General features: G+C 47.6%; 1 protein-coding gene across 2 annotated transcripts in view; it reads right to left on the bottom strand.

The window, feature by feature from the left end:
- The window catches only part of LOC115309859 (venom phosphodiesterase 2), a 131,306-nt gene that overhangs the window by 39,624 nt on the left and 63,908 nt on the right, over positions 1 to 27,774 (bottom strand). For both annotated transcript variants that reach the window (XM_040217336.2, XM_029968111.4), the window contains 6 exons: positions 26,943 to 27,190; positions 24,270 to 24,540; positions 23,013 to 23,176; positions 22,671 to 22,840; positions 17,070 to 17,255; positions 12,228 to 12,354 (listed from right to left, as the gene is read on the bottom strand). In XM_040217336.2, coding sequence (XP_040073270.2) covers positions 12,228 to 12,354; positions 17,070 to 17,255; positions 22,671 to 22,840; positions 23,013 to 23,176; positions 24,270 to 24,540; positions 26,943 to 27,190 — 1,166 coding nt within the window. The remainder of the gene's footprint in view (positions 1 to 12,227; positions 12,355 to 17,069; positions 17,256 to 22,670; positions 22,841 to 23,012; positions 23,177 to 24,269; positions 24,541 to 26,942; positions 27,191 to 27,774) is intronic.

Below are 27,774 nucleotides of genomic sequence, written 5' to 3'. Positions count from 1 at the left end.
AACTTCACTTACTGACGATGTTTTCGAATGCCGACGTCAGAGCGCGCTTTCAAAGCAACAAGCGCACACCTATTGTGGTGTTACGCGGACAGCACGAACGCGCGCTGCCCCAACAAGCAGTCTCGACAACGCAAACGTTTGTTTCGTTGTGGGATACGACAACAGATTTCATAAAAGCATACCTCCGCATGCACGATTTCAGCTACAGCTACAAATCGTGCCAGGTGCGCAGAGAAAGAAACGAACGAGAAGACGTTTCGAGCAAGAGTTATTTGAAGAAAGCGATTGTTATTTCTGCATCCTTAAATACTTCTTACTGTACTAATATAGAGATTGCCTGGAAATGCTCGAAAGTTGACCATGGAAGTGAAAGTGAACGTACCGACTCAACTCACAGCACAAAAGTCGCCATCTTGACATTCCGATTTGGATTTGGATTGGATCGATGAATGGATGATAACGGCTGGTGACCAGTGTTGACGAGATGCCCGCTTCTTTTCTTTTTTTTCTGACTGCAATCCAATTTAACATTATTTTCAAGATTTTCTAGATTCCGCCGGGGAGATTTCTTAACTTACTGGTAGCCTTTTTAAAACGTGTTAAAATTATTTGTGAAAATTTAAGTGAAAAGTAAACCAGATCATGGCTAATCAACACCTCGCTTGCGTTTACGATTTTTGTCCTTGTGGTCCGGAGTTTGATCTTTCCTTCTGTTCGTTTTGAACGAAATCATTAGGCTGGATATGCCCGAAAAACAATTTACGCAGGTTAACAAACCTTCTAATCTCTGTCATTCCCCGACACGTCGTCAAAATCCCGGGCCCTGGGATTTGGAAGATTCGTTAGGCCTAAGGATTGTTGGCCCGTCGGTCATTGGGATAATGGCCTAATGGGGAGGCACTCACTTGATCGAATGACGTTTTAGCGAACGCCCACGTTTCATCGAACGACACTTTAGCGAATAGTCGGACGCCGCGAAGCGGCGTTTTCGGGTGGGCCAAATGAGTTCATATTTTTGTAATGAGTCAATTGCCGCAGACTGTCGCCGCGAAGCGGCGTAAAGCGCAGCGCGACGGATGGGTTAACGCGCGCTCCCGTTATTCGCTAAAACGACCATTCGCTCAAATGTCGCCGTTCGCTAAAATGTCATTCGCTCTTGTGATATGGACCCGGCTTAATGTGCCATATCAGCGGAGTCAGCATGTTTTCTGATGGGCTTAAGTGGCTAAAGCCAAGGTGCCATGCTGGTTGCCGCACCGCGGCATTCAGGCAGTTGTGGAATACGGGAGAATGAATTTCGAGCGAACGCGTTTGTTTCATCGATACGTCTTCCCACGTTTTGGGGACATTTCTTTTGTTGCGACGTTGCCATGAATATGCATGGCACCCTTGGTTTGAGATAAATAGGTCTGGTTGCGACAACGTCTACGCTGCTACGTTTGGGTAGTTTAGTCACACCGGGTTCTGCGCTTGACTTGTCCCGATGACTCTCGTTGCTGTCTATCCAATCACTCTGATCCAACGCAAGTGTGGTGCTACATACTATCACGGACACACTACTACCATCTAGATATCCAAAGCACAGGAGAAAAGTAACAGCCCTTACAAATGAGAAAACAAAATTTTTCAACACTTTGGTACACCCGAGACGAAGACAAAGTCTCGGTTTTACCGTACGTCTGTGCTCTTTATGTTATTTCTAACAAATCCTTGATTTGGAAACGATTTGCCAAAAGCCTTAGCTCCAGTGAGCTCTGTATGGTCCGTAGCCTTCGCTCCAGTGAGCTTGGTGGTGAAGGGAGTTTTGCTATGACAGAACAACATCAAATACGCGGGCTAGCTCAGTCACCACACTTGCGTTGGATCAGAGTGATTGGATAGACAGCAACGAGAGTCATCGGGACAAGTCTTCGCAGTGCGCAGAACCCGGTGTGACTAAACTACCCAAACGTAGCAGCGTACACGTTGTCGCAACCAGACCTATTTATCTCAAACCAAGGGTGCCATGCATATTCATTGCAACGTCGCAACAAAAGAAATGTCCCCAAAACGTGGGAAGACGTATCGATGAAACAAACGCGTTCGCTCGAAATTCATTCTCCCGTATTCCACAACTGCCTGAATGCCGCGGTGCGGCAACCAGCATGGCACCTTGGCTTTAGCCGCTTAAGCCCATCAGAAAACATGCTGACTCCGCTGATATGGCAAATTAAGCCATTATCCCAATGACCGACGGGCCAACAATCCTTAGGCCTAACGAATCTTCCAAATCCCAGGGCCCGGGATTTTGACGACGTGTCGGGGAATGACAGAGATTAGAAGGTTTGTTAACCTGCGTAAATTGTTTTTCGGGCATATCCAGCCTAATGATTTCGTTCAAAACGAACAGAAGGAAAGATCAAACTCCGGACCACAAGGACAAAAATCGTAAACGCAAGCGAGGTGTTGATTAGCCATGATCTGGTTTACTTTTCACTTAAATTTTCACAAATAATTTTAACACGTTTTAAAAAGGCTACCAGTAAGTTAAGAAATCTCCCCGGCGGAATCTAGAAAATCTTGAAAATAATGTTAAATTGGATTGCAATCAGAAAAAAAAGAAAAGAAGCGAGCATCTCGGCAACACTGGTCACCAGCCGTTATCATCCATTCATCGATCCAATCCCAATCCAAATCGGAATGTCAAGATGGCGACTTTTGTGCTGTGAGATGAGTCGGTACGTTCACTTTCACTTCCATGGTCAACTTTCGAGCATTTCCAGGCAATCTCTATATTAGTACAGTAAGAAGTATTTAAGGATGCAGAAATAACAATCGCTTTCTTCAAATAACTCTTGCTCGAAACGTCTTCTCGTTCGTTTCTTTCTCTGCGCACCTGGCACGATTTGTAGCTGTAGCTGAAATCGTGCCTGCGGGGGTATGCTTTTATGAAATCTGTTGTCGTATCCCACAACGAAACAAATGCTTGCGTTGTCGAGACTGCTTGTTGGGGCAGCGCGCGTTCGTGCTGTCCGCGTAACACCACAAAAGGTGTGCGCTTGTTGCTTTGAAAGCGCGCTCTGACGTCGGCATTCGAGAACATCGTCAGTAAGTGAAGTTCGTTTTGCAAGGAACATGTGACTCAGCCTTGTCAAAGAGCCCAGCTTTGATCAAATGTTTTACTTCCCGCATGTCCGGAAAGCGTCAGCGTCGCCTCCGGGGAAGCTGCCGGCAATCTATTGAGGAGCGAGAGCGGAACGACGGATATCGTTGAAGATAAGAGGCTGCATATTACCCTGCGTCTAATCTTATCTTCTTTTCTGTTTGTTCACTGCGATTCCTAGTCACTGGGATTTTAAGGAAATACAAAGAGCAAAACAAAACTGCATTTGTCCACATTCGTTTATTTTTTGGATTCTCAAACTAATGGTGAATTCCACTCGTAGATCTGCAGTGCTTTCCAAAATCCGCGAGGGAGGCGAAATTCCGCTCTGTGGGCCCCGCATCGGAACGACGAGGGGAAGATGAACTCGCCTTTTTAGAGGGACTCCTTCCCCCCCCCCCCCTGCTCTCCCCTCGGCCGTTCAAAATGGCCGCTGCTTGAAATTAACGAGCCCACCAACGCCTCAGCTGACTGATCTTTCCGATTACCAGTGACAACTGTCACTGCTTAGCTGCAGAAATAACACACAACACAGGCCGGACGAAATTATACATACCACGGAGCCCATGTCACAAATAACGAGGAAGACGTCCGCATTCGGCACCGTCGCATACCTTTCGGCCGCCTCGAAACGGCAAGGCGTGCGCAGCGATTGCCGTCGGTGGAGCCACCGCCGAGGGAGGGAAAATGACGTAGCTTGCTCTATCAACTTGCATGTAGATCTCTGAAATCCTGTAGATCTAGTTCGGCGGAGTTGGAGGCGCTCCAATGAGCGGGAGCTGCCAGAGATCTATGAGCGGAAGATGACCAAGTCGAGCCAGATCTGCAAGCGGAATATGTGCGCTCAAAATGGAGCGCTTTGGGAGCGCTTGAGAACTGTGAGGGGAATTCACCATAAGCAAAGTGATGAAGCCTAGATTCCAACATGGTCTCTTACGGGCGTGCCTGTCATACTGCCTGCAACTAATCTGTTTCTTCCAGGAAGGGTAGCGAGCCATCACCGAGGTGCTTTGTTGTTTTGTTTGGTTGCGTGCCTTCCTTGTATTCCTGTGGAAAGTGCTGTACTTGAAAGTGCTCCTCCGGTGTGCTTGTGCTGGGGTTTCCACTACTGTTGCTAGGAGAGTTAGAACGTTGTTGGAGGTCTGCGTGGGAGTGGTGACATGTCCAAGACAGTGAGCTGTGGCTGCGAGTCGACGGACATCCACGACCACCTGATCTCCAGTCTTTAAGACCAGTTTCGTTACATGTGAGTCATCAAAGGTGTACAGATCTTTGAGTGCGTACAATTATCCACCACTGAAAGCCGTGAGCACCAAAAGGATGATCATCATCTCGTAGAGGAGCCAGATTTTTGTTGCTTGCGAAATCCAGTCAGACTGGCGTGTTGGTTTGCTAATGCAAAAAAACTGCCATATAGGTTTCACGGATGTTTCGTCAGGGTAAAGTTAACCTGCCTGCGGTGAGTTGTACAGCCGGGTACAAAAGTCCCCTGGATGTGCGAGCTGCGACTGAAACGCATTGCTCTGCCATCTGCCGGCGGGTCGCCTGGTTTTGAGATCACACAAAGGCGCATGCGCGTTCTACTGTGCCTGCAAACGTGTGTTTTCCCGCTATTTTGTGGCGGGGCGCCTAACTCGGAATTGGGCGCGTGGTACTGCCTCGGAGATGGCGCTTGCGGCTGACGAGCGTCTGCTACACATTCCGAAACTGGAGATACCGCCTGCGACATTGCGCCGCATTTCGCCATGTCAGCTCACCTTGCTTTATAACCAGTCGAGTTTATCGCTCAGTTGAGCTGCCGTGACTTCTTGCTTTATAGGTGCCGTGTCAGTAAGCGCTACCTCCGAGCCCCTACCACGCGCCCGATTCCGAGTTAGGCGCCGCGCCGCAGACGAGCGGGAAAACACACGTTTGCAGGCACAGTAGGACGCGCATGTGCTTTTGTGTAATCTCGAAACCAGCCAACCAGCCGGCAGATGGCACAGCAATGCGTTTCAGTCACAGCTCACCCGTCCTGGGGACTCTTGTCCCCGACTGTACAAGCACCAAGAAGAGCCATTCGATTTCTCTAACGAGCGATGCTCTGTAGTGATGAAAACAATCCAACCAGTCGTGTGTGCAGCACAAAATTGTGTACATGACGACACGCCACCAAAACCGGATTGACTGGCCGTGATCTTGTAAACGTCAATCCTAGCTGGCCTGCGGGATGTCGACCATTCTGCTCTCAGTGGCGGCTCCTGGACCCACCCTTATGCGAGGTAGTTGGGCATATCTAAACGTTTGTATCCTTTCGATTTCTTGTGCGTAGCAAAACTGGTCTTTAAAGGGGCCACGAAACGATTTTCGGACTTCGGCCAAATACCTCCGGCAGTTGTCCTGCTCCTCAGCTGTACACCGCCTTCGGATCGCTCGATTTATGATGTGCCATGAGGGCACATTGGGGAAACCGGAGAAAACCGACTTGGGTGTCGAAGGTCAGGCTCGTCAGTCGCCGGCCAACAGCAAAGTGGGAAGCGGGGAGGGAACACTTTCATTGACTTCGGGTAGATGGCACCACTCAATATAATACAGCAGCTGTGACCTGCCGCTCGGAAGCTAGCGAACCGCCTCAAAAGTCATGTTGATGTTGCCGGGCAATGAGCGAGCACTCTGCGTGGCGTCTCAAATGTTGCCCTTGTGTGCAGACACAAAAATAATGCGATATCCACAATGCAACGGTTGTGAATTTCATGTGAACTCATCCTTTCGGAGGTTCCTAAACCTGTCCCGTGTCACTGTAGGTAAGCAGGCAGGCCTCCAGCACCCGCTCGTCACCTTCCGTTGTGCTTTGGCTGCACAGGCTCTAGGCCCCATCATGCTCCAAGCTTACGAGATTCCAAAGCATTCTTGAAGGCAATAAGTTTGTGCCGTAGATGGGACAACTGCAAGGCCATGCTGCCGTTCGGGTGCTATTACTAACTGTAGCGAACACAGCAAGCGACTATGGCCCATCTGTCTGCTACAGCAATAAATATGGGGCTTAGGAGTGCTGTCACTTGCACCGCTTTGGCTATCTAATTGTATCATTGTCTAGCATTGGTTGTATTAGCTGTGCAAAGTAGGTCGATGGAACTGTTGGCACAGCTTGTACCATTGAAGCCAAAGCAAGCAGCTGCAACTCTTATTTTTGTGGTGACACCTGTCAATGGCTACACATCATTCGACTTGGGGCTTTCAGGGTGGCGCCATGTTGTCCGATTGCCGTGCTGTCTATGTGCATCTGGGCAATTTCACGGAATTCGGCAGGGCGAACGAAGGAGAGGGCACGAGCCAAGTGTGGGCATTTCGCCATTTTCAGCTGTACCCCGTGGTGGGCTGTACTAAACATCTAGCGGCCCCCTCCTTACTGCTTCTGTGATGTTGTTCGTTTGCGCAGCGCATGAATGGCTGTTTTGGGCTCGGTATGTTGTCTGCTGCTCCTTTCATGCGTTAATCACCTAGCATAGGTATTCCATTATTACGTCCAGAGAAATTTCACCTACTGGCGGCACTGCCTCCGGCTACTACGTCTATTACACGAGAGGCTAATATGGTTCCGATTTCATACTTTGCAAAGCTGCGACTTTGCGACTGGGCCTGTACCAAAAGAGTCGAGAAAGCTTTGAAGGTCAGTATTCTTGTGCTCGGTTCGTCCGAGAACGTGGATATGTGCCGTTGAGAGGGAAAACCAGACGCCGCCGGACCACGATTGCTTGGGCGGGAAGCACTCTGGGTTGAGTTCACGGATACTTGTGGTCATCAGATTTATTTGATGAACATGAACGCCAGAAAACCGTCAAGTTGTACGAATCACCTGCGGACTACGCTGAGTGCGTCTTCAGGTTAAACGGCCGCCTGATCGTTCGCACTGTTGTGTGCTCTTTCAAACGTTTCTGCTTGTCATCTCCTCTTTTAGACGACACCGGCCCGTAGACCGAATGTTGGCCTGGATCTTGTGATAAGAAGTGCAGGCCTCAAGAGACTGAAGTTTGAAGGTTGTTAAGCAGGCTCGATATAAACAGTAGGTACAAGAGATTTTGATCCTTGTTACCAGTGGGCGTCACTGAGTTGTTATGCCTGGTTCACTTGGTCTGATTGTGCTTGCGATTTTCAGTATTGACGTCGACCATTTCAGTTATGGTTCATGCTTTTGCAGCCCCAGCGACGTTGCAACTGAAAATTGCGAGCAGAATCTTATCATGCGAATCAGGCTTAAGCATGCATTCTGCGGCGTCCGCGCGGAATGAATCGCTGCATGTCGCATTATTCACGCAAAGGTTTGCGGTGTAACGAGCCCCGGTAATTTCCTTGAGGCCGCTCAAGTAGTCAGACATTGCCAGGAAGACGTAGAATCAACGATTCGAACGCGAAAAAGGGCAGGGGGACTCACACCGACGCCAACAACATCGCATTTCAATGGTTTGTTTATGGGCGACGGCAAGCTTCTTGCCCACACTCCATCGTGCATGCGCGGCGCCGGTGGCGTCCGCTAGGGGCGCTCCGGTTTGTTTGTAAACATGAGTTGGTGTATAACGCTGCCACAAATATCAACAATAATGTAAGCACCCTTGGTTTTTTTTTCTGGAAGGCTTAGCAAGCACCGGGTTTCAGGCGGCGGATTTGTTTTTCGTCGACGAAATGCCTTGAATATGCATAATCATTGCTTGTTGGCAAGTGCTTTATTTTTTTATGTTTTTTTTAAGACTCCGCTGTTAGGGGGTTCAATGAGTTCCGATCCAAATTGGTGTAAAGCTTTTTTTGTTTTGTTGCCAGAGCAGACTGACTGTGCACATTGTTTATGTGCTTGTTTTCAGTTTTCTGTTTCCTTTGCACAGGAGATGGTTGCACAATTGTGCCCTGTTAATCTCTTCATCAAGTATGGCATTGCATGCTAACCCCCACCTCTAAATTTGCACCTGAAATAGCTTAAATGTGAGATTTGGAACCACGTTGCATGCTAACGAATCATTTGTATAGCTCGTTTCTTGACGCAGACGACGCACCGAGGAAAAGTCCCGTCTGAGTGCTCTGGTTCATGGGTGCGTCTTCTCTCCGAGTGGAATGATCTGTGCTGTGTTTCTCCATAACTTGGCAAAAGGCAACGGCTACAGCATTTCCTCACCATCGCGGCAGACTGTTCCATCTGCGCCAAAAAGTACTGCTACCGTGGCTTTGTTTTGAAAAGCTATTAGTCTAAATTTTTTTGAGCTGTTATTAAAAGCAAAGCAATAACTTTTACAATGTTTTCAGTCATATCGGCATTCGCTGCCCTGCTCTTCCATCTGCCATGGCAACAACGGCAAAGGAGGCTGCTGTGGTGTATTTGCTGCCACAGTGTGAATGTGCATGCTCTCGTTCTTGCCTTTTGCCCGTTTGTGTATCACAAGCATTCACAAACAGTTCAATGCATTACTGTACAAGGTCATAGGCATGTTTTCTTTTGTACGTGTTTCAGTTAAAAAAAAAAAGTAGCATTGTGTTGAGGATGTTTAGACAGCGAAAGGTCGGCCTGCCTCGAATGGTGCCAAGCTTGCCGCTGTAGATGAGGAATTTAGCCAGCGCAGTATGACCGAAAGCCTGGGATCTTTAACGTGCATCATGTAGTAGTGATTACACAAACGCCTACTGGTATGATCCTCGTCCAGATCGAAATGAGCAAGTGCTGGGATTTAGCCCACGATCCCAGGTTCTGCAGCGCAAGCTTTCGCTGCACATGCCCGGAGCTGAGACGTGCTAGCCGTCTCGGGCCACCGTTCCGCCATGTGTTTTAGTTGCGTTCAGCACTATTGTGAATTTGAAGTTATTTTCCTAGTAGTTCAAGCAGGGGAAATTGAAACTTCTACGGTACAAACCAACATTTTTGCTAGAGTTTGCAAGCCGACTGAAAGTATGAATGCCTTTTTAAAACCATCTAATGTCTTTAGGTACATGGGGTATGTTCTTCCCAAGTGTGCTAATTTCACAGCAGACTCCTCCGGCTTGCACAGACACCGCAGTTTCTACAGTTTCCCAAATTAATGTGAAACAGAGTGTAGTGGATTGCGTGCAGGCATACCCTCTTTCACACTTGAAGAGGTGCATTGTTTTCAGGTGGCTGTAGGTAAACCTGGTATATGGAGAGGTTTATACGTTTCCCATCACACACAAAAGTAGTTCTTTTTTTTCTCTTTTACTCGACCGCCAAATTAGCAGGAACAAAGAAAATTGGCCATTATTTGTCGAGAAGAAGGAAGGTCGGTCTGGCAGCGCATGGTGACACTTTGTCACGCTCTATGTGAGAAATTTGACTAGTGCGGTACATCCGATAGCCCAAAGTCTAAGATGATTCATATAGCGGTAATACACGCCCATGCTCCACACACTGCGAGCTGCAGTGGGCTAACACACTCTGCCACCAGGCCCCTCCAAATCAGCACGTCCTGTCGAAGCAACGTGCAATTATTACTATTGCTGCTGATGGGGGCACGCGCACGTAAGGAAGGAAAATAACAGCCAGGAATTCTGGTAAGGGGAGGATGCCATACGTCATTGAACACAGGAACAGGCTTGGCTTGAATCCTTTTTGCTTCAGGATCACCATCACTACTCCAAGCTCACCACAGACTCTGCATTCACGGGAGCTTTCTCCAGCAACCGTTTCTTTTTATGAGACACTGCACCGCTTGCAGTGGCAGCTACTCTACGACACCTGCTCGCTGATTTACAGCTGCCCGGCCCGGTATGTGGAGTCACGAGAACCTGTGGGTTGCACCTGTTGTGACTCTTCCTTGACGGTTTCTTTAGCTTAGTTATTTTGCATGGCACCAAGGTTTAAGATTCTCTAGGACTTCAGGGTCATGTGGTAACTGCATTTTCCAAAGTGTTTCTGACATTAAACAGCAAGCACCTTGGTTGTGCTTGTCACTATGCCACAGTCACCTGTGTGGTGCATGAAGCAGTGGTTTGAACCATTGAAGGGTGCACTGGTGTCTCTTAAGCTGTCCTGGGCACTCATCGGTAAGTAATATTTGTGCTGGTGATCCAATATTCAACGACAAACATTGCAGCAATAAGTTACTTTTCAGTGTGCACACATTACTGTTGTACAGCCTAAAATATTTCAACGGTGAAGAATAGGTGAATGACTTGCTTCAGGCTACTGGAACACGTTATTGTGTGGGCCTTTCTTTTATGGAGGGGAGGCGAGAGCAGAAGAGTAGCAGAACCAGGCACAAATAAAAATTGAAAAAATCCGCAGCGGAAAAAAATTAATAAATAAAAGCAGTGTGAAGAGTTGCGTTGCTTACACGTCACAAACTCGTGGCAAAAACGGAGGCTATACTCTGTTTCGCCTAGTAGTGTACCGCAGGAAAGGCTACAAGCGCGAGCTCCTTGCTCTAGGGCACATCTCGACGGTACAAGTTCTCGTGCAACAAGGGCAGCTGCCAACGCTATGAGCTCGCGCTTCTGGCCTCCTCTGCGGTACAACATAAGGTGAAACGGAGTATAGGCGGAGAACGACTCATTATTAATCCGAGACGGGGACACAAATAATAAAACGAAGAGACGCGCGTGTGGTTGCCCTTCACTTTTATTTTTTTATTTTCCCGGTTCTGGGGTCCGAGGCGTTCGCTTACCTTGCCTCTCGTGGTTTTCGGGCGCGCGGTTCACGAGGGAGTCGGTGCAACGTACCAATTGAACGTACTCGACGCGTATTGAAAAGAACACGATTTATCCTGATTACGCAAAGCCCGAGAAACGCACCTTGCTTCACAATACCGGTACGTTCGTAGAAAAGCGAAGCAAACAAACCGCATTTTGCAGATTGAAGAGACATGGACGATTCGTCACGAAAACCACTCGGCATCAGCGGTTAATTTCGCGGCCGCTCGCTGTTCGAAGTAGCAAAGTGTTTCTGCCGATCCAAAACAAGCCAAATTCCACGGAGTCGGTATGGCGACGCATCAGCGGATAATTTAGCGGCCGCTCGCTGCTCGAAGTAGCGAAGTGTTTCTACCGATCCAAAACAAGACAAGCCGCATTTTGAGAAACTTCAAGAAAGCCACCCGGCTTTTTTGAAGCCCCCGTTGCCCCCCGTCACTCAGTCTATCCACGCATGCACTTCCCTTTCTCTCGAATATAATCGGAGAGCGTCAAACAAAGCTCCGCGTGGAACGTCCTATCAGAGCGCGACGATTGCCTCGGGTTTATGCAAAGAAGTGGTCCGAGCATAATCCATGCTTATCCCTTTCCAGGGGCGGCAGTCCAGGGAAATAATCCCCTCTAATCCCTTTTGAGGGGAGGGACCCTTTTTTTTGGGTTCCACCCAGGCCAGAAATTATACAACACCCCAACAGCGCGTGTGCAATAGGATGTGTTCCGATTGTCCAAGGTACTAGCGAGAAGTTTAACCTGACACCTTAGTGTAAAAGGGGGGTTCACGTTCACGGCTTAGCACGAACCCTTCGTTTTGCCTGGGTTTCAAAATATTGTCCCAACCGCTGTATCTTCCTTATATTTTAGGCACCTTTGCTCTCGCAAAGAACAGTGGACGAAGTCAGGGTGCATACCATTTAAGCTGCAAAAATAAATAGAAACGAACCCGTGCTCTAAGAAGCAAGTGCCTCAGACAGAACATGTCGCAATCACTCGCGCGCCCCGCCAAATCAGGCATATGAATAGAGGCCGCCTCTTGAGAGCGACAAAAGCACCCGTGATGCTGGAATTGAAAACAAACACTTTTAATGGGTGATATGTTTTTCTTGAAAATGTATGGAGAGCGCATAACTATAAATTTACTACTGCTCTTTCGACTTGCACATACTTCAACGCATGAAAGTAGCATTATACCAGGTCATTCTAAAAGCATACTGTCACATCTTGTGGTATAGTTTGTAACCTACACTATGAAGAATACGATTATGCAACACATGGTTCTTAATCGGGGACGAACGGATGACAATCTGCGATTATGTCTTTTATTCGCTGTTCCAGCTAAGTTTGTTGCATAACTTAACAACTTAGCAACCCTTTTTTAGTTACTTGTATAACTGTGCTGGCCAACCGGGAACCGGTCAGGGCTTACCGGCAGGAAACAAGGGCTCCTTGATGAGTGATTGGTTGGCCAGGGAATCGTACTCGCGGCAGCTGAGGTCTGCTCCGCCCAGTCTGGCGTCACGCTCCCAGCAAGCGTTGGCGATATATCGGTCGTGCTGGGAATCCAAGAAGGAAAACGTGCCGCCCACAATTAAGGGGCACCTCCACACCGATGGTAAGGCATGCCACCCGGTTTTAAGACCTCATTAAAATTATCCGTTTATTTTAAACGAAGCATCGCTTCTTTTGAACTTAAAAGCATGCATGCTCTGTGTCTCTTAGCGACCGCGATATTGCGGTATAGCATGTATGTGTATTCCGTGTTTCGAGGAGGCTCGTCGAAACATTATTGGTCAGTTTTGCAGTTCTATAGCACCAAACGGTGAAGATGAACACCTGATATTGCTCATATATGCCGAAATAATGTGGTAAAAAAAAAAAAGACTGGACGGCAGTTATATGGGTAGTCCAATAAAAACCTTTACGTATAATTGTTTTGTATATACTATTAGAACTATTTACGAGGGCTGTTTCTTTTTTATGTTCTGATGAACTGAGTAAAAACAGTAATGAAAACATTGTTTTAATACTCGCAGTGTATAATACATACTCTAGCTACTTCTTCCCGTAACTAGTCCACGGTTTAAGGCAGTTATGACAGGGAACCGCTTTTGAATGCCCTCCTCAAAGAGGATTCCAGCCTGTGATTTCAATCATTCCAACATGCGTCAGCCAAACTGTCCCTCGCCACATGAAGGTTCGGGGAAGCATTTAGAAGCTTGTGTTTCGCCATAATTCATCTCTAAATTTGTGCGGCGACTATTCGAAGAAGTAGCTGTACTACGTGCGTAAAGCCTTTGCATCTTTTAACTATATCGCTGCAACGCCGGCCGGCCGGTAGATCAGCGACTTGTCCCGGAATGAATGAGCAGCTCAGCGAGACTATGCCCTGTGGCAGAAGGCATCCAGATAGCCTCGCTAACTTGCTGTTTTACGCCGCGATAAGGCGCTGATTTACCGGTCGGTCGGCGTTCACGCGTCATTGTTAAAAAGTCTAACGGCTGTATACTCTATGTATTTAAAAAAAAAAATGTTTTCATCATTTTTTTTTTACTTGGTTCGTCGGAACTTGGGAAAACGAAGAGAGCTGCAAAGAATGGCGTCTTCGCCGCTGTCTCCTTCACCAAATAAGGGCAGTATTAATTTATTATACAACACGCGAGAGTTTGATTTAGGGTTTTCTGAACTATTTTATACAAATTTTCAATAATAGGTCGCCTAACGTTTTACATCTTGATTGTGTATGAAAATGTAAAACAACATATGTCAGCTCCACGCCTGGACAAATCCGGGTAAGTGTTCATGTTTTGTCAAAACAATTAAAAATAGAATGCTCTGCCTTCGGCAGAGCATTCCATTTTTACAAACGCAGATACTTTTCTGTTTGTTCTTTGTTATAATGTCTCATGTCATTGCACAGTTTTCAAATGTACAATAGACGATATGAGAAACTGCTTGGTGGTCTGGCAGCACTGTGCACTCGGCCATCTTGGTAGCGTCAAGTATCTTGAGTTTCGGTTTCTCAGCATTTCATGGGTGGCGATTCACTCCCTAACAACGGCGCTAACACCGGATTGCCTGGCTCGTGGAGATAGACGCTGCCTCCGTCAACATAGGCAGGGGTTTAAATGTTAACATTTTGTACGGACATCCGCCTTGTTAGGAATGATTTAACTTTGGAACTCCAACCACGCTTTTATAAAAGCAAAGATCCCGACGTCTCGGGGCCAACTCGGCCCCTTGATCACGGGCGACTGTTTCTGTCCCGCGGAACGGCCTGCCCACGAACCAGAGCATCCCCCGGGTGCTCTTCAGATTATCCCTCTTAACCATTAAACGTAGCTGCTTGGAAGGGTCCCCGTTGACCGGTTTACGTTGACACATGTGCACTGAATATACCACGACTCTAACAGAAGGCGCTTCCGCCAGTTTCTCTCCATCCCGAGGATGGCGCTGTTGTCGAGGTCGATGGAGTGGTTTGTCTTCTCGACGTGTTCAGCCAGCGTGCTTCCCTCCACATTCTTCTTCACGATGTCGTAGCGGTGGCGCCGCAGGCGCTCTGGATAGTTCGTTTCTCCAACGCACGGGATTTTCTCCATCGCAAGGGATTTTGTAAACCAGTCCCTGTGCCCTCTCCCTCGGGGGGCGATCCTTTGGTAAGTGGGAAAAGTACCAATGTCCGGAGCGGTAGTGTAGCTAAGTGGTAAGATGTCTGCCTTATACGCAGCGGAACCAGGCTAGCGCAGCTAGCGGCGTTCAAGGAAACCCCAGTAGAGGCCGCCAAGAGTCAGGGTGCCCTCACGATGACGTCAAATATGTTAATAACCCAGTCCGGCCGTTAGGACGGGTACAGCTGTTAACAACCATGTCACATCGGGGCGCTCTTTCTGCGCTCAAGCGTAGAGTTCTTGTTTCCACCGCCTCAAAACATGGCGTTATGATCGACACTGCCGCCGGCCGCCGCTGTCTGTGGCAATCGTGGCGACGGCGCAACCGGCGCAACGGTCGCCGACATCCGATGAGCGTGATCGTCTGCTCCGGGTGTTCTGCAGAAAACGTGGTTTTCGCTCGGTCCGCGTTTATTTGACACCGAAAGTTCTGGTGCTTCCGGAAGAGGATGCCTTGGCGCTGCTGCGCTGCGAAAGGTGCGGGACTCCAGCAAGTCGAAAGTCTTGTCGTTCTTTGTATTCCCAAAGGCAAGAGGCAAGTATTGTCGTTCTTTGTATTCCCAAAGGCAAGAGGCAAAGTTTCGTTTATCGTTGGTCTCGTTTCAAGCCCGTTTCATGTGGCGCGATCCTGGTTGCGATTTTCAGTCTCGTGCGGCAGAAACCCCATGAACCTTAATGCCGCCCACGTTTGTTTTTGCTTTTTGTCTTTATGTAGGAGCGACGTTGCGCAAAGTCGCAAACAGATCGAACCGTACCACGTGCTAAGCGCACAGGACGACACAGGCCTTCTTGGTGCTCTCTTGTGCCCACAGACCCTTGCCTTGCTTTCGTGGGCAAGATTTAAGAGTGATTTGTGACGTGCATTCTCAGTCTGGTGTACAAGGATGATGTTATGAAGAATCGTTGGGCATCCATGGCAGAAAGGTCGGAGAACCTTCTCTGTCCAGCAATCTGCTAGAAGTTCCTCCAGGTGTTCTGCTATAAACCCTGGGGCATTTACGCCTTTGAAAAGAAGAGATCTGCAAAAACCTCATTGTAAAAGGTCTGCGCTGATATGAAAGCACAAAAACCGTTAAGCGGGTCACCTATCAGCTGAGTAAAAAAAAAAGTCGCATTTTTGTGTGCAGAAAACACTAAAGTTTCTGCTGCAGTATGCTGGTGCGATATTATTTATAGATGTATATTTCTTTAATTTTGCTCTTACGTGTTTCTCGTGCTATCCGTTCTATTGCTCCGTAAAGTTTATTATCTCTATATATCGTCTACTTTATGTGCGAGATCTGCGTAAAAATTAAAGTATGTATGAAAAGTAAATGTGGGCTCTTTGCCTCCTACCCACTTGAGGAGGAGCTTTTCTGAAGTTGCTCAGCAGTGATTTATAAGAAAATATAAAATAAAAGCCCCAGAAGACGAGAAGGAGGTCGAAGGAGAAATAAAATCGGGAAGCAAGTCGTGTGTGAGTGTGCGTGTGTGTGTGGGGGGGGGGGGGGGGGGGCGGCCGGTTCGCCTAGGCCCGCGTCCTGAACCGGCCGCCTAGGACGCGGCATAATAAGTATACAGGGGTCTTAACGCGGCAGTACAACTTGCGCCATCTAGGGGCGGATAGGGGCGGCCCGGCAGCAGTAGAGGCGGCGATTGCAACATCATGTTTTGAGGCGGCGGATACAAGAACCCTACGCTTGAGCACAAAAAGAGCGCCCCCGAGGAAACATGGATTTTAACGGCTGTACCCGTCCTATAGTCAGTTACAGGTTAAGAAGGTAGCGGCAAATGCCCCTCAAAGGGAATCATATATCCCTCCGCCACCTCCGCATCCAATAGCGTCCCACCGTTTCCGTGACGTCGCGGCCAGCGCGCGAGGAAGGGCTTGCCTTTCTGTACATATTTGCTTTATCTTTCGACTTTGACTTAGCATTGTGGAAGCCACGAGAGGGAGATTTGAGTTCTCCCCCACCGACGGAAACAAATACGACTTTCGGGGATTAGCTTCCCCCACGATGGATACAAACGCTGCTTTCAGGGGCTCGGTTCCCTCTCCGATGAATACAAAGGTCGCTTTTTTTAAAAAAGTGGGATCGGAGACAAGTGGGAATCCATTGAAGCGGAACAAGGAGCGTTTCCAGTGAACTCTTCTTTCGACTGCGGAGAGATTTGAAACGGGCGCATCACGCTTGTGGGTGGAGCTTTTCCTACCTTCTTGACTTGTAACCGACTATAGTGGCCGGAGTGGGTTATTAACATATTCGACGTCGTCGTGACGTCACTCTAGTTTTCTATTTCGCTCATCGGTCGCTCTTTTTCTCGCTTCTTCGCTCGCTCGGACGCCCGGAGCGCGTTACAATAGCCAATGCTACGGCTGCATCGGCCTGGCGCGGTCGCTTGTTTACATAGGGTCTTTGCCGGTCGGGTCACTGGTTTCGTTGCTATCAAGATGGTAGCGGCAAGAAAATAGTTTCGTTTTCTTGGTGCGCTACTAGATGGCGCTCTACATTTCGTATATGGTTTTTTTGGATCAACACGAAAGTCAAACTCACTTTCGTATTCCAGACCTTCCCGTCTAGACCTCCACATTTCTGAATTCACCGCCACGTCCTACTCCTCACCCTCCCACTTAGCGTGAACGATGTCCACAGAGGCAGTCGCAGGGCCTTGTCGAATGCCGTCACGTAGTCGTGGTTGACCAGCAGGCACGGCGGACCATCGTCTGCCTCGTCGCCATCGGGGCTGGACGGGGCTCCCCAGGGCGTGTGCAGAGCAAGGGCCTCGGGACCTGCCGAGAGGACGGGGTCCTGCGTAGAGTTCATAGATCGCCTTGCGTCTGCGATGAAATATGAAGACACGACAGAACACACAAGATAAAGCAGAACCAGTAGTAAAACAAGAGTGTTGTCAACGCCTCAAGACGGTCAAATGTGATGCTTATATATCGAGACACCGTAAATTTGCCTGTGACAAAACGTGCAGCGCCGCCAGCGATGCCTAAATGAATGCCAGGAATGTTTTGTACAGAACCGGTTGTAGTAGACGACGGAGTCGACTGAGGAAACCCAGGTGAGCTGGCGAGGGCAACCGAACGACAGCGCTAGCTTCTCTCTCTCTATATATATATCTCTTGTTTGCTTTTTTCAGTGTTTCATGGTAGATGCTGCTGGGGCAAGGATAAGCTTACATGACTTCGCGCGCAGCCTTTGCAATTTTTGCACTGTATCTATCTACTTGTTTTGCCATCGTGCGGAGCGACTTTTCTCTTTGCTATGTCCACAATTTCACCGTTGCAGCGCGACTTCCTACCTTAGTTTTTTCAAATGCTTCACGGATAAAAAAAATACCTCTTTCGATCCAGAAAGCACTCCCTCTATCCTCCCTTGTAATTATTGTTACAGAGCCGCAGTTCGGTGCAATACAAGCAGCCGCATAATCAGCGGAAATAATTTCGCCTTGCGGGAGAAGGAACAAAGAAGGATACACAGGCAGAAACACGTCATGGGAAAATGACGAAAGCAAGAAGCACACACGAAAAAAAAAAGTTAATCGATCGAAACGTTCGAGCAAGTGCCAAAAATCAATTTGTGATTAAAAATTGTAAAAAAAAAAAAGTAAACCAAGAGTCAACCTTTGTTGCCCCAACGTGCCGACGTAGCTCCTAGCGATAAACCCGATATATTTGAACAGTCACATCTAAGGACTTGCTTGGTTTAGCTACAGTTATATACCATTTTTGTGTGACAATTGCCACGGTGAAATATGCCATAGTTGGATTGGGTGACACAAAAATGTAAATAAATTAAGGTCGCGAAGAGTATACCTAGGAAAAAAAATAATTAGTGACACAAACCGCCAGAATTCTAACGCCCTTCCATCTTCATGTGAAGTGGTTTGTTTGTTTTAGCCAACTCAGCTACATCAAGATCAGCATTCCGGCCGTCACAAAAGGCAAGGTCGACAGCTACTCATAAAAGTAACTACAGGGTTACACAAAACAAACAAATAAAACCCGGTTTTTAGATGCGGAGCATCTCTTGCTCGGGTCTTTGTCCCGCGGCGTCGTAGTCCACACTCACACTATGCATGCGCAACTCTCCTCCTTCCCTCTCTCCAACAGCTGCTTGTTACTCTCTCCGCTCTCTCTCTCTACCAGCTGCGTGCACTTCGCGTGCGTTCGCTTCTACTCACACCGCGGGCGCATGCGCAGCTCTCCTCCTCTAGTCTCTTCTCCTTCAAGTGTGAATATAAGCAGCGGTAGCGCGCTGCGCGCGTTCAGTTCACCGCTGTTGACTCCACTTCACTCCGTTCTTCCGATGAAGTGTGATGGAAGCAACAGTCCCGTCAGTTAGTGGGTTGGCGCAAGCAAGCGTCAGCACCACCCCCCAAACTAACAGCAACGCTACGTCCGGTAAACACAAAGCAGCGAAGGGCACGCGACGCTGAGCGCAAACGCTTGAAGCGGGCGGCAGACCCTGAACTACGGCAACGAGAAGCGGCGTCCATTCGTCAACGTCGAGCGGCGGATGCTGAACTACGACAACGTGAAGCAGCGGCGGTTCGAGAACGTCGAGCAGTAGAACCTGAGGTTCGGGACCGTGAAGCTCAACACCGTTAATAGAGAGTTTTAGGGAACCGTTTTTGCACATCCGATACGGTACGATGGGCCCTCCGGTACGAACTGCGCATGCGCCTGTTTTCTGCGATCTTACCGTAATGCGCTGGTGGAACCGTAAGGCACGACCGGCACGACCAATGGCCGACATGGACAGTCTCGCTTCGTTAGCAAAACGGCTATTTCGCTGGCGGAGAGAGCGTGCCGTGGCTCCAAACATGAATAAAATAACTCGTGGCAGTGCCTGGCAGGAGCGCCATGTGTGACAGCAAGTCCATAAAGTTTGAGTCAGCAAAAAAGAAAAACAATAAAGAACAAAACGCAATAGGACTTTTTCGATAGAAATAAATTGGTGTTTAGCGCAGGCAAAACTCGTCTGCTCGGTAGTTCAGTGGATTGGAGCGCCGATTTCTTGAGCTCGTAGAGGACCGGTAGTGGGGAGTTCGAATCCCGCTCGCCCAGGACAACTTTGTTTTTTACATATTATAAGTTTTTTTTTTTTATACAAACATTGGATGTGCATTTTGAGCACTTATCACCCGTTTTTTAGAGCTGCTGTTATGACAGGATTATCTGTAGTGGCACCAGAGTGTGCAACAGCCTTCTGCATCAAGGCTCTGGATACATTTTAGTTTAAAAATGTTGCATGAATTAAACATTTCTGTACAAATGCTAATCACATATATCCTATAAAACGAGCCCTTTGAATATTTGGTGATAGTTTTATTAAGTGCACAGCAGTAAAGTTACAGGTTTTCCTTTATATTTTCTTCGTGGTCGTACCGTACACGGCGCAACGATCGGTACGCGGGCGTACGACCGTGATCGTCTGCTACATGTACCGTAAGAGAGCAACATGAGCGCCGCATCTACCTCCGTCCCTCCGCCTCTTCCTCGCAAGCGATTTAAAGTAGTAGACAACATCTTTCTACTTCAGGAGCTGCTAGGCGCTACTCCTTTTTCGCTCGAGCACTTTGGAATGACGCAGCGTTGAAAAAGAACTTATCGTTGCGAGGAGCTAAGGAACGGATTGACCTCCTCGTAAATAAAAATAGAGATTTAAGACGTACTGAAAGATACGTCATTTCAAAAATATACACACTGTATGGAAAGTAACGAATTCCCAGAGTCCCTTATGACTATAGAATCCACTGGGGTACTAAAAAGGAAATTAAGGAATTGGTGTCAAGCATTTGAGCTGTAGATATCGTAGCCTAACCGTTGGAGATATTTCGTACTTTTATTTCATGGTTGCGTGAGTAGGCTTGGCTATAAACACCTATATTTCATGCTCTAAAGTGTTCCTTTTTGTATTTATTTGTGCTGCTAATTTTGTGTTCCTTTCAATTTTTTTTGTGCTGCGGAGTGTTTTTTTTTTTTGTTTTTTTTTGTAACAACATGTATTGTAGTTGGTTGCCTGGCCCCACATACAAACGGAATGCTGCTTTTGTGGGCCAGCTCTTTATTTTGTATGACTTGATCTTAAAATAAAAATTGAATTAAATTGAAAATTGAATTGAAAATTGAATTGAATTAGCTTTGTACAAGAAAAATGACCGCATCAACTTAAGAAAGTGAGTATATTTTAGTTATTTTTGTATTTTCTTCGAGATTTAATATTTCTAGTTTTATTTGTCCATAGCTTTCTTAATACTCCATCCTGCATCGGGCCTCGAGGGAAAAAGACAGGATCGCTAGCAGACGACTTCGAATGTTGATGATAAGCGCGCGCGAGCGTGTTCTTGTGCCAAATCGAGTTTGCTTTCGGCAACGTTTCAGCATATCAGGAGGTGGTTGGTGTAAACATCATATTTGTTGATTTAAAACACCGAAGTTTGCCCGCTGAGAACGCATGATCTATTTGAAAACAAGTTACCATGTACGGTCGAGGCATTATTTTATTCCCCAAGTATATAAATCTGGTAAACTGAAAGAAAGAAAAACCCAAAATAGGCTGGCACATCATTCGTGGTATCCGCACATCATTCCTGGTATCACAACTTTTTTGTTTACTCAAAAGCTACGCCAAGTTGAACGTCCTATGCCTTGCCGCCAACAAGCGCCTTCTCTTAGTGTATCGGTGCTCGGTGGCACCCGAAAGAAATGCGACTGACTCCGTGTCACGGCAAACCAAAGAGAATGTTTATTCCCTCGTGCCCCTGCACAAGTCACGGGCCCCACGGCACGCGCGTGCGTGCCTCGCTTATAGAAAGCGGGAAGTTCAAAAGAGACTCACGCCACACTTAGTGCGCAGACAGTCGTACAAAATCACTTTTTCTAAATTGCTTTCGCTGAATAGAGGCAACTCCAAGTCATGGTCAAAAAGATCGAGCGCCATTGTTGTCGGAAAGCTCGTCTGCTTCTTTAGGAGACGAACATTTTAGAACTTCGCTGTGCTAGGGGCGACACGCCGTGGTGCGCCAGTTTTTGTATTACGGAAGCGCATTCATTAAAGTAAAAAAACGAGACGAACTATAAGTAGGTATACTATTTTTTCGGTTCTCTATATATTTAGGGTGCGATCTTTATTTACTTAAGTTTCTGCGATTTGTACAAACAAACGCAAATTTGTCTTTTCTCGATGAGGCGGATGCAGGTTTCCGTTGCCAGGGGGCGCGACCTGCACCGATCGTCTGCTATCGTCTGCAAATACGGTTCCCCCAAAGCCGTTTCAGGGCACACGATCGGTCCACACGCCCGATCCAAGGTATCGATCGTTTTTGTTTATCGATCGTATTTTGTTCCGGTTCCCTAAAACTCTCTAATAACACCGTTAATAACGATCCGCGATGCTCCGCATCACCCCATGGTTCCCCTCGGAAGATGGTGTAATTTTTTAACTCACATAAATGAACTATGCATCGCTGAAACCCTGTGACAGTAGTACGCTAGCGTTGGTGACTGAAGGCGGAAGTTTAATCACATGACGTCACCTGGATGAAAAGTAAAAAAAAAAGTGTTTATGATCCGACGTCCAACACTAATCAAACCAAAAATTGATATCGATGACGTCTGGAACACTTATTTCACTGAAAAAAGTTATCAGCTAGAGGAACGATATTGTTTATTGCTTGTTGACTTGTTTCACTGATATAGTTGCTACGAGCCCACAATCTCAACATTCAGTTTGATAAATATTAGGCTAACGTCGGCATCGGCTCGTGGATAATTTTTATTTTTTTCATTTAGGTAGCCTCATGTGCTCAAACATTCGCATTAGATCAGCATTTTATGCTAGTGTCACATTCATACGGAGGTCTAGCTTTCTGTGAAGCTTAGTTTATTATGTGGCCAAGAAACGAAATTTTACTTTAACGACTTATTCCTGCAGATTACACATCAAAAGAAAACGCAAAGCAAAGAATCGAAAACCTTTAAATGAACCTTATAGATGCCTGAGAATGGCAGTCTATGCGCTTCGCTAAGACAAAAATCTTTAGGGGACCAGTAAACAACGCCCCCTGAATGAGCAAACTCACGTAGCGAAACCCCGGCTGCCACTGTTGAGGCGGCAGGAATTCCTCAAGAGTGCATCGATGCAAGCCGAAACTGCCAGGAAGTAACACCGCAAGCCCGAGAGGCTCGCTCGTATGTTTCGGATACGCACGCCTTTGCACATGCAGCCGTCGTCTTCGTCCGCGGGAGTGTCAGGCGGCGGCACGCAAGTCGCCGGTGTCCTCAGCTTCGGCGGTTCAGGTAAGGGAGCCGGTCTCCGGAGCAGGTAGTGCAGGGATCCTCGTGTGCCGTTGTTGGGACGGGGCTCGATGGACATGAGCTCTGTGGGCGGACGACGTGTCGGAAACTAGTTCCGAGTTTCTATATATTTTTTTCTTTTCAGGCACACCTTTCTTCTGTTAGTACATCGGTGTTTAATGCGCTCATCAGTTATATTAGGAGCAGAGACCGAAATCTACTTTTCTTCAGGTTACAGTGGCTCAAGAACACGTACCGGCCATTAGCTCGTACAGCTCGATGTTGCGGAAAGGTCTGGCCGTCACGTTCTGCTTGAAGGCCGGTCCGTGGGCAACGAAGATGGACTGCATCCCGGGAGCGAGGTTGTCGTATCCGTGCGAACCTCCCTCGCAAGAGGCGGCCGTCTTGTCAGCCGCCTTGCTGCGCCCATGTCGCGGGAAACATATTTTAACAGCTTTCGGGATAGACACAAGTCTATTGTGGATCAGCAGGAAAAAACATCTGGAGCACGCCTTTATATGCTGCAAACGCTCTTCGGGTTCCTGCGATAGGCTGCACAACTAAGAAAGGCTGTCCTATTTCCTTTACAAAATTTATAAATTTTAGGAAGCCAAACATGTAGCATGACTGGTGTAGCAGGTGGCTGTGTAATCATGAAATAAAAACACTATAAAAATATTCGTAAAAATAATGAAGGTGTGCAGATATGTAAAGGTTGTTGGAGCTTAAACATTTCGGGTACCCTTTTTTTCTAACGTTCCTACAGGAGTCGTTATTTTAGAAATGTGTCGTGGGTCATGGCACATATTCATTCCTAAGGTCACCACATACTCCCGAATCCCCATGACGGCGGAGTTACCTCTCCTAGGCAATCTGAATTAGTGATCAGTCATCCGCTAATTTGTGTGAAACGTGAACAAACACAATTGCATTAGGTTTATATACCTTTTGAAAGCACCCAAAATAGTTTTTTAACACATTATGTGTTTCAGGGGTACATTTCACGAGAAAGTGTTACGCTCGAGTGTAACGGAAAACTGTCACACTCGGACCAAGGAAGCAAACATAGACCATAGCTGGCTTAAGCCTGCGAGCTAGTAGAAGGAACACTTAGTCACTAATTATTATTTTCAGTCATAATTACGCATGATTAATTACAAATAGCCAGATTTGTCAAGCGACAACGCGGGAATCGAACCCCGGACCGTGAAGCCTATGGTTCCGGGCGACCTTCGACGCTCGCAGCTGGGTCCCGAACGACAAAGCGAAGCTTTGCAATTTGGAAGCCAGCTGTCCGCGCATCATGTAACCGTTTCTGAATAAATTTGAAATTTTCTCCATCATTAGGGTAGACCCGGGAAGCGCATTGGAAACCGCGCGGAACTCCTCGTAATCAAGCCTATCAAATCATAACGCAGGCATGATGCACGCACGACACAATCGTGTTTAAAATATTGATGAAGACCGAGTCTAGTTTCCTATCTCAAAAAAGGGTACATCAGTCAAGCCGTACTTGAGTACCAGGTAGCCGGAGTCCATGTCCAACACGACGGGCTCAATGCGCCGGTGGGAGGAATAGTGGTAGCGCTTGGGCAGTCGCTCCTTGGCGTAGACGAGAAGGTGGCTGTTCTGGCAGCGAAGCGTGTCCACCAGCTGGGCCACTGCCTCGGGGCCGGGTGTCTTGGGCCGGAGCCGTGCCGTCGGACCCACCAGCGAGTAGAAGCCGGCCAGGTCAGCGAACTTTTCCAGGGCGATCACTTGGTCGCAACTGGTGCTCGCCATACCTGCGCGCAAACACAAAGCCGCCACTGGGCATGGCTGATAAACGAAAGAGATCTGCGCTAGAACGCAAACGTTTTATAGAATTTAAACGTCGACAGATATGCATGATAAAACTGCCTGTAGATATACTGTCCACACTTTTTCTGGGCATGTTTTTTTTATTCATAAAACGGGCAAATTAAGACGTGAGTTTTTTTTTTTTTTTTTTTTTTTTTTGGGGGGGGGGGGGGGGTATCGGTGGCCAAGTGGTCTAGCACACACCAGCTCGGAGCTCGCGGAGCAAAAGCTCGCGCTGCAGAACCCAGGATCCTGGGTCAATCCCCGCCCCTACCCGCTTCGATCTGGATGAGCACCGTACCGGCGTGCGGTCGTTTATCACTACTGCCTGGTGCACGTTAAACACCCCAGGCTAGCGGTTGTACTGCACTGGCTAAATTGCTCATCTACAGCTGAGGCACCAGACGCCCACTGAGGCACCAGACGCCCACTGAGGCAGATTAACTTCCGGCTGTATAAACATACACACAACAATTTGCTTTGCTAGACGTGAGTTTATTGGCATTACGCTTGCGCTTTAGCATTTTCATTCTTAACATAAATTACATTGACTTCTTATTATCGCGCATCAAAAACATTTGAGTTTAACCAGAGTTGTGTATAGAGAGAGTTTGGTCAATGGGAGGCGCGGGCGGAGCCAGGGCGTGCACCAGATTTGGAAAGAAGGCTAGGCATGCTCTCTTGGCCAACCAAAAACCGAAATTAATCCCCTAGCGGTGGTAGCGAGGATCAGTTCTGATCAAAGCTGTATGTTAGTATATGGATTTAATAAGCGAGTAGCCGTGAAGTGTAGTAACTCTTCGTGGTTGAAAATAGGGTGCACGTGTTCTTTTGATTATGATCATGCAGAAAGATGTAAGAAACGAACGCGCCGCTCAACTCTGTTTTGCTCGGACAGAGTGTGACCACTCGGACGGCAGATTCCCGGCCCTCGGCGCTTGGCGTAAGGATTATGTCGATCGTTCCGCTAGTCGCACTCTTACACCAACATTTTGGATGAGCGAGATTGAAACATCATGTGTGCCATATTTTTAGTCACCGAGAGTCACTCCGATGCAGTTGTTAGGTTTGCTTCTCGCGACCACAGCCAGGGCGTTATTTCTGGCTTCTGGTTGGTCTCATTCGAATTTCTGAAGACGCCCTGGAACACGCCCAGCCTGCTTTCGACCAATGGCGCCTCCTCATTTGTCTCCTATACTTCTTAACGAATGGCCAAACTCTCTACATATACGCCTCTGAGTTTAACGAATTTATCTATATGCTTTCTTCGCATTCTAAAGAGAAATCGTGTTTATGGAGAAATAAAATAGTTCCAGTATGTATTAGCAAAATTTATCAAACAATCATGCAGTTTGCATGACCGAAATGTAATAAACAATAGCAATAACAGTCCTGTCATTTGAAATGTTTCAAAGCCCAGTTGGGGGCCGACCCACAGCATACAAACAAAAACATGGTGACCCCCGACGAATCAGCTGCCAGGTAAAACCGGTTTAAACTTTTTGTCTGTCCTCGACATGATATCTCATCGCAGAACTACCACTTCACACCTCTCCAGACTTCAGTCGCTTCTATGAAATGTGTTAGAGGCTCGGCTCCCTATTTGTTTCACCCTCCCTTCTTCCTATGTTTGCGCTCTCTTTGCCGCAGCGTTGCCCGGCAACGCAAACAGAAGTGTCAAACGACGGCCGTTATCGACTAAATTTTATGTTGCAAAACTAGCAGAAAGCGTAACTCAAAAATAGCCGAAATTAATTTAAAAAACAAAACACATGAAAAACGTAACAACCTGGAAGTCTTCGAATGACCACTCAGGTTTCACTAAGACTGTCTCTCATCGCCTGGAAGAAGCTGTCCCTTGGCATCTTTTCATGTAGTAACTAACATTGCATTTTAAATTAATTAAAGCCCCCCCCCCCCAACGGATTAGACAACAAAGGTTCACGCTGGGGGATAACTTTAGAAAACGTGTTAAGCACTTAGACATCATGGCAGACGTGAGGTAACTAGAAAAACAATTTCGATTCCTTGCCCTGTCCTGAAAATGAAAGGTGGTGGCGGCCGTGGCACTGCACACTGCTGCAGACACCTTCACTGCCCTGCTTAAATTTAGAGGGCTAAAGTATCTCTAAGTTTAGCGGACGGTGTAGATGTGACACTGTGGCGTCGCGTTATAATATCATGTAACACTAAATTTCCGCTGAATTTAGCGGCGAAGTTCCTCCTTTAAATTACGCAGAAAAAAATCTTCCTAAATCACGAAGTACGGTCACGAAGTACGTTCACGGAACACACACCGGGATCCACGGCGAAACCCCGCCAAGAATTGCCGCCAAAACTGGGCTACCGTGATCGGAGACGATGAGCAAGTTGACGCATCCCAGTAGACGGCGCTCCTGGAGTCCCGCCAGAAGTCGGTCGAGCATGATTTCCAGCAGATCCAGGGCCTCGTCCACTTCGTCCGAGTGAGGGCCGTGGTCGTGACCGGCGCTGTCGGGTTCGTTCACGTACAGGCTGAGGAACGCCGGACGCCGCTCAGCGGGGAGGTCCAGCCACGCCAGCAACACCTCCACCCGACTCTGCCACGGCATCTTCCTGTACCGACAAGCTCCTGTTGAAGGCTCGCTCGGTGATGCCCACTGGCAACTTCGATTCAACGTTTGCTGCTTGAGTCAAAAGCACCCGTCCTCAGCTTTCTCCATCGTATTCAGAAATGATTTTGGTAAAGAATGTAGTGGCACGATGGCGAAAAGAAGGCGATGCCGCAAGTACCTTATGCCGTGTGATTAGAGAGCTTGGCGATCGACGGGTTGAAATTTCGTTAAGACCAAGAAATGAAATGTACAGTGTGACACTGAGCACTATTTCTTCAGTGCTTTTGTCCCGTTCAGTGCCTTGCCCTAGACTCTATGTTTAGTGTCAACTCGCGATCGAGTGCTCTGTTTTGTTTTTGAACTCCGCAGTATGGTTTTGAGCTTAGCAAACCCAAAAACCCAACCTAAGTTACCGTATTTACTCGCGTATAGGTCGACCTGTTTTTCAAAAATCGCCTCATCAAAACTGGGGGGTCGACCAATACGCGAATCCCGGTATTATATTTTTCAACTTTTATTTTTTTTCGGGGGTCCCGAAGTTAGGGGGTCGACCTATACGACGTATCGACCAATATGCGAGTAAAT

Source organism: Ixodes scapularis, unplaced genomic scaffold, assembly GCF_016920785.2.
Source record: "Ixodes scapularis isolate PalLabHiFi unplaced genomic scaffold, ASM1692078v2 PGA_scaffold8__174_contigs__length_109621045, whole genome shotgun sequence".
NCBI lineage: Eukaryota > Metazoa > Arthropoda > Arachnida > Ixodida > Ixodidae > Ixodes > Ixodes scapularis.
The sequence above is the reverse complement of the archived record's forward strand: the minus strand, read 5'-3'. Positions and strand labels throughout refer to the sequence as shown.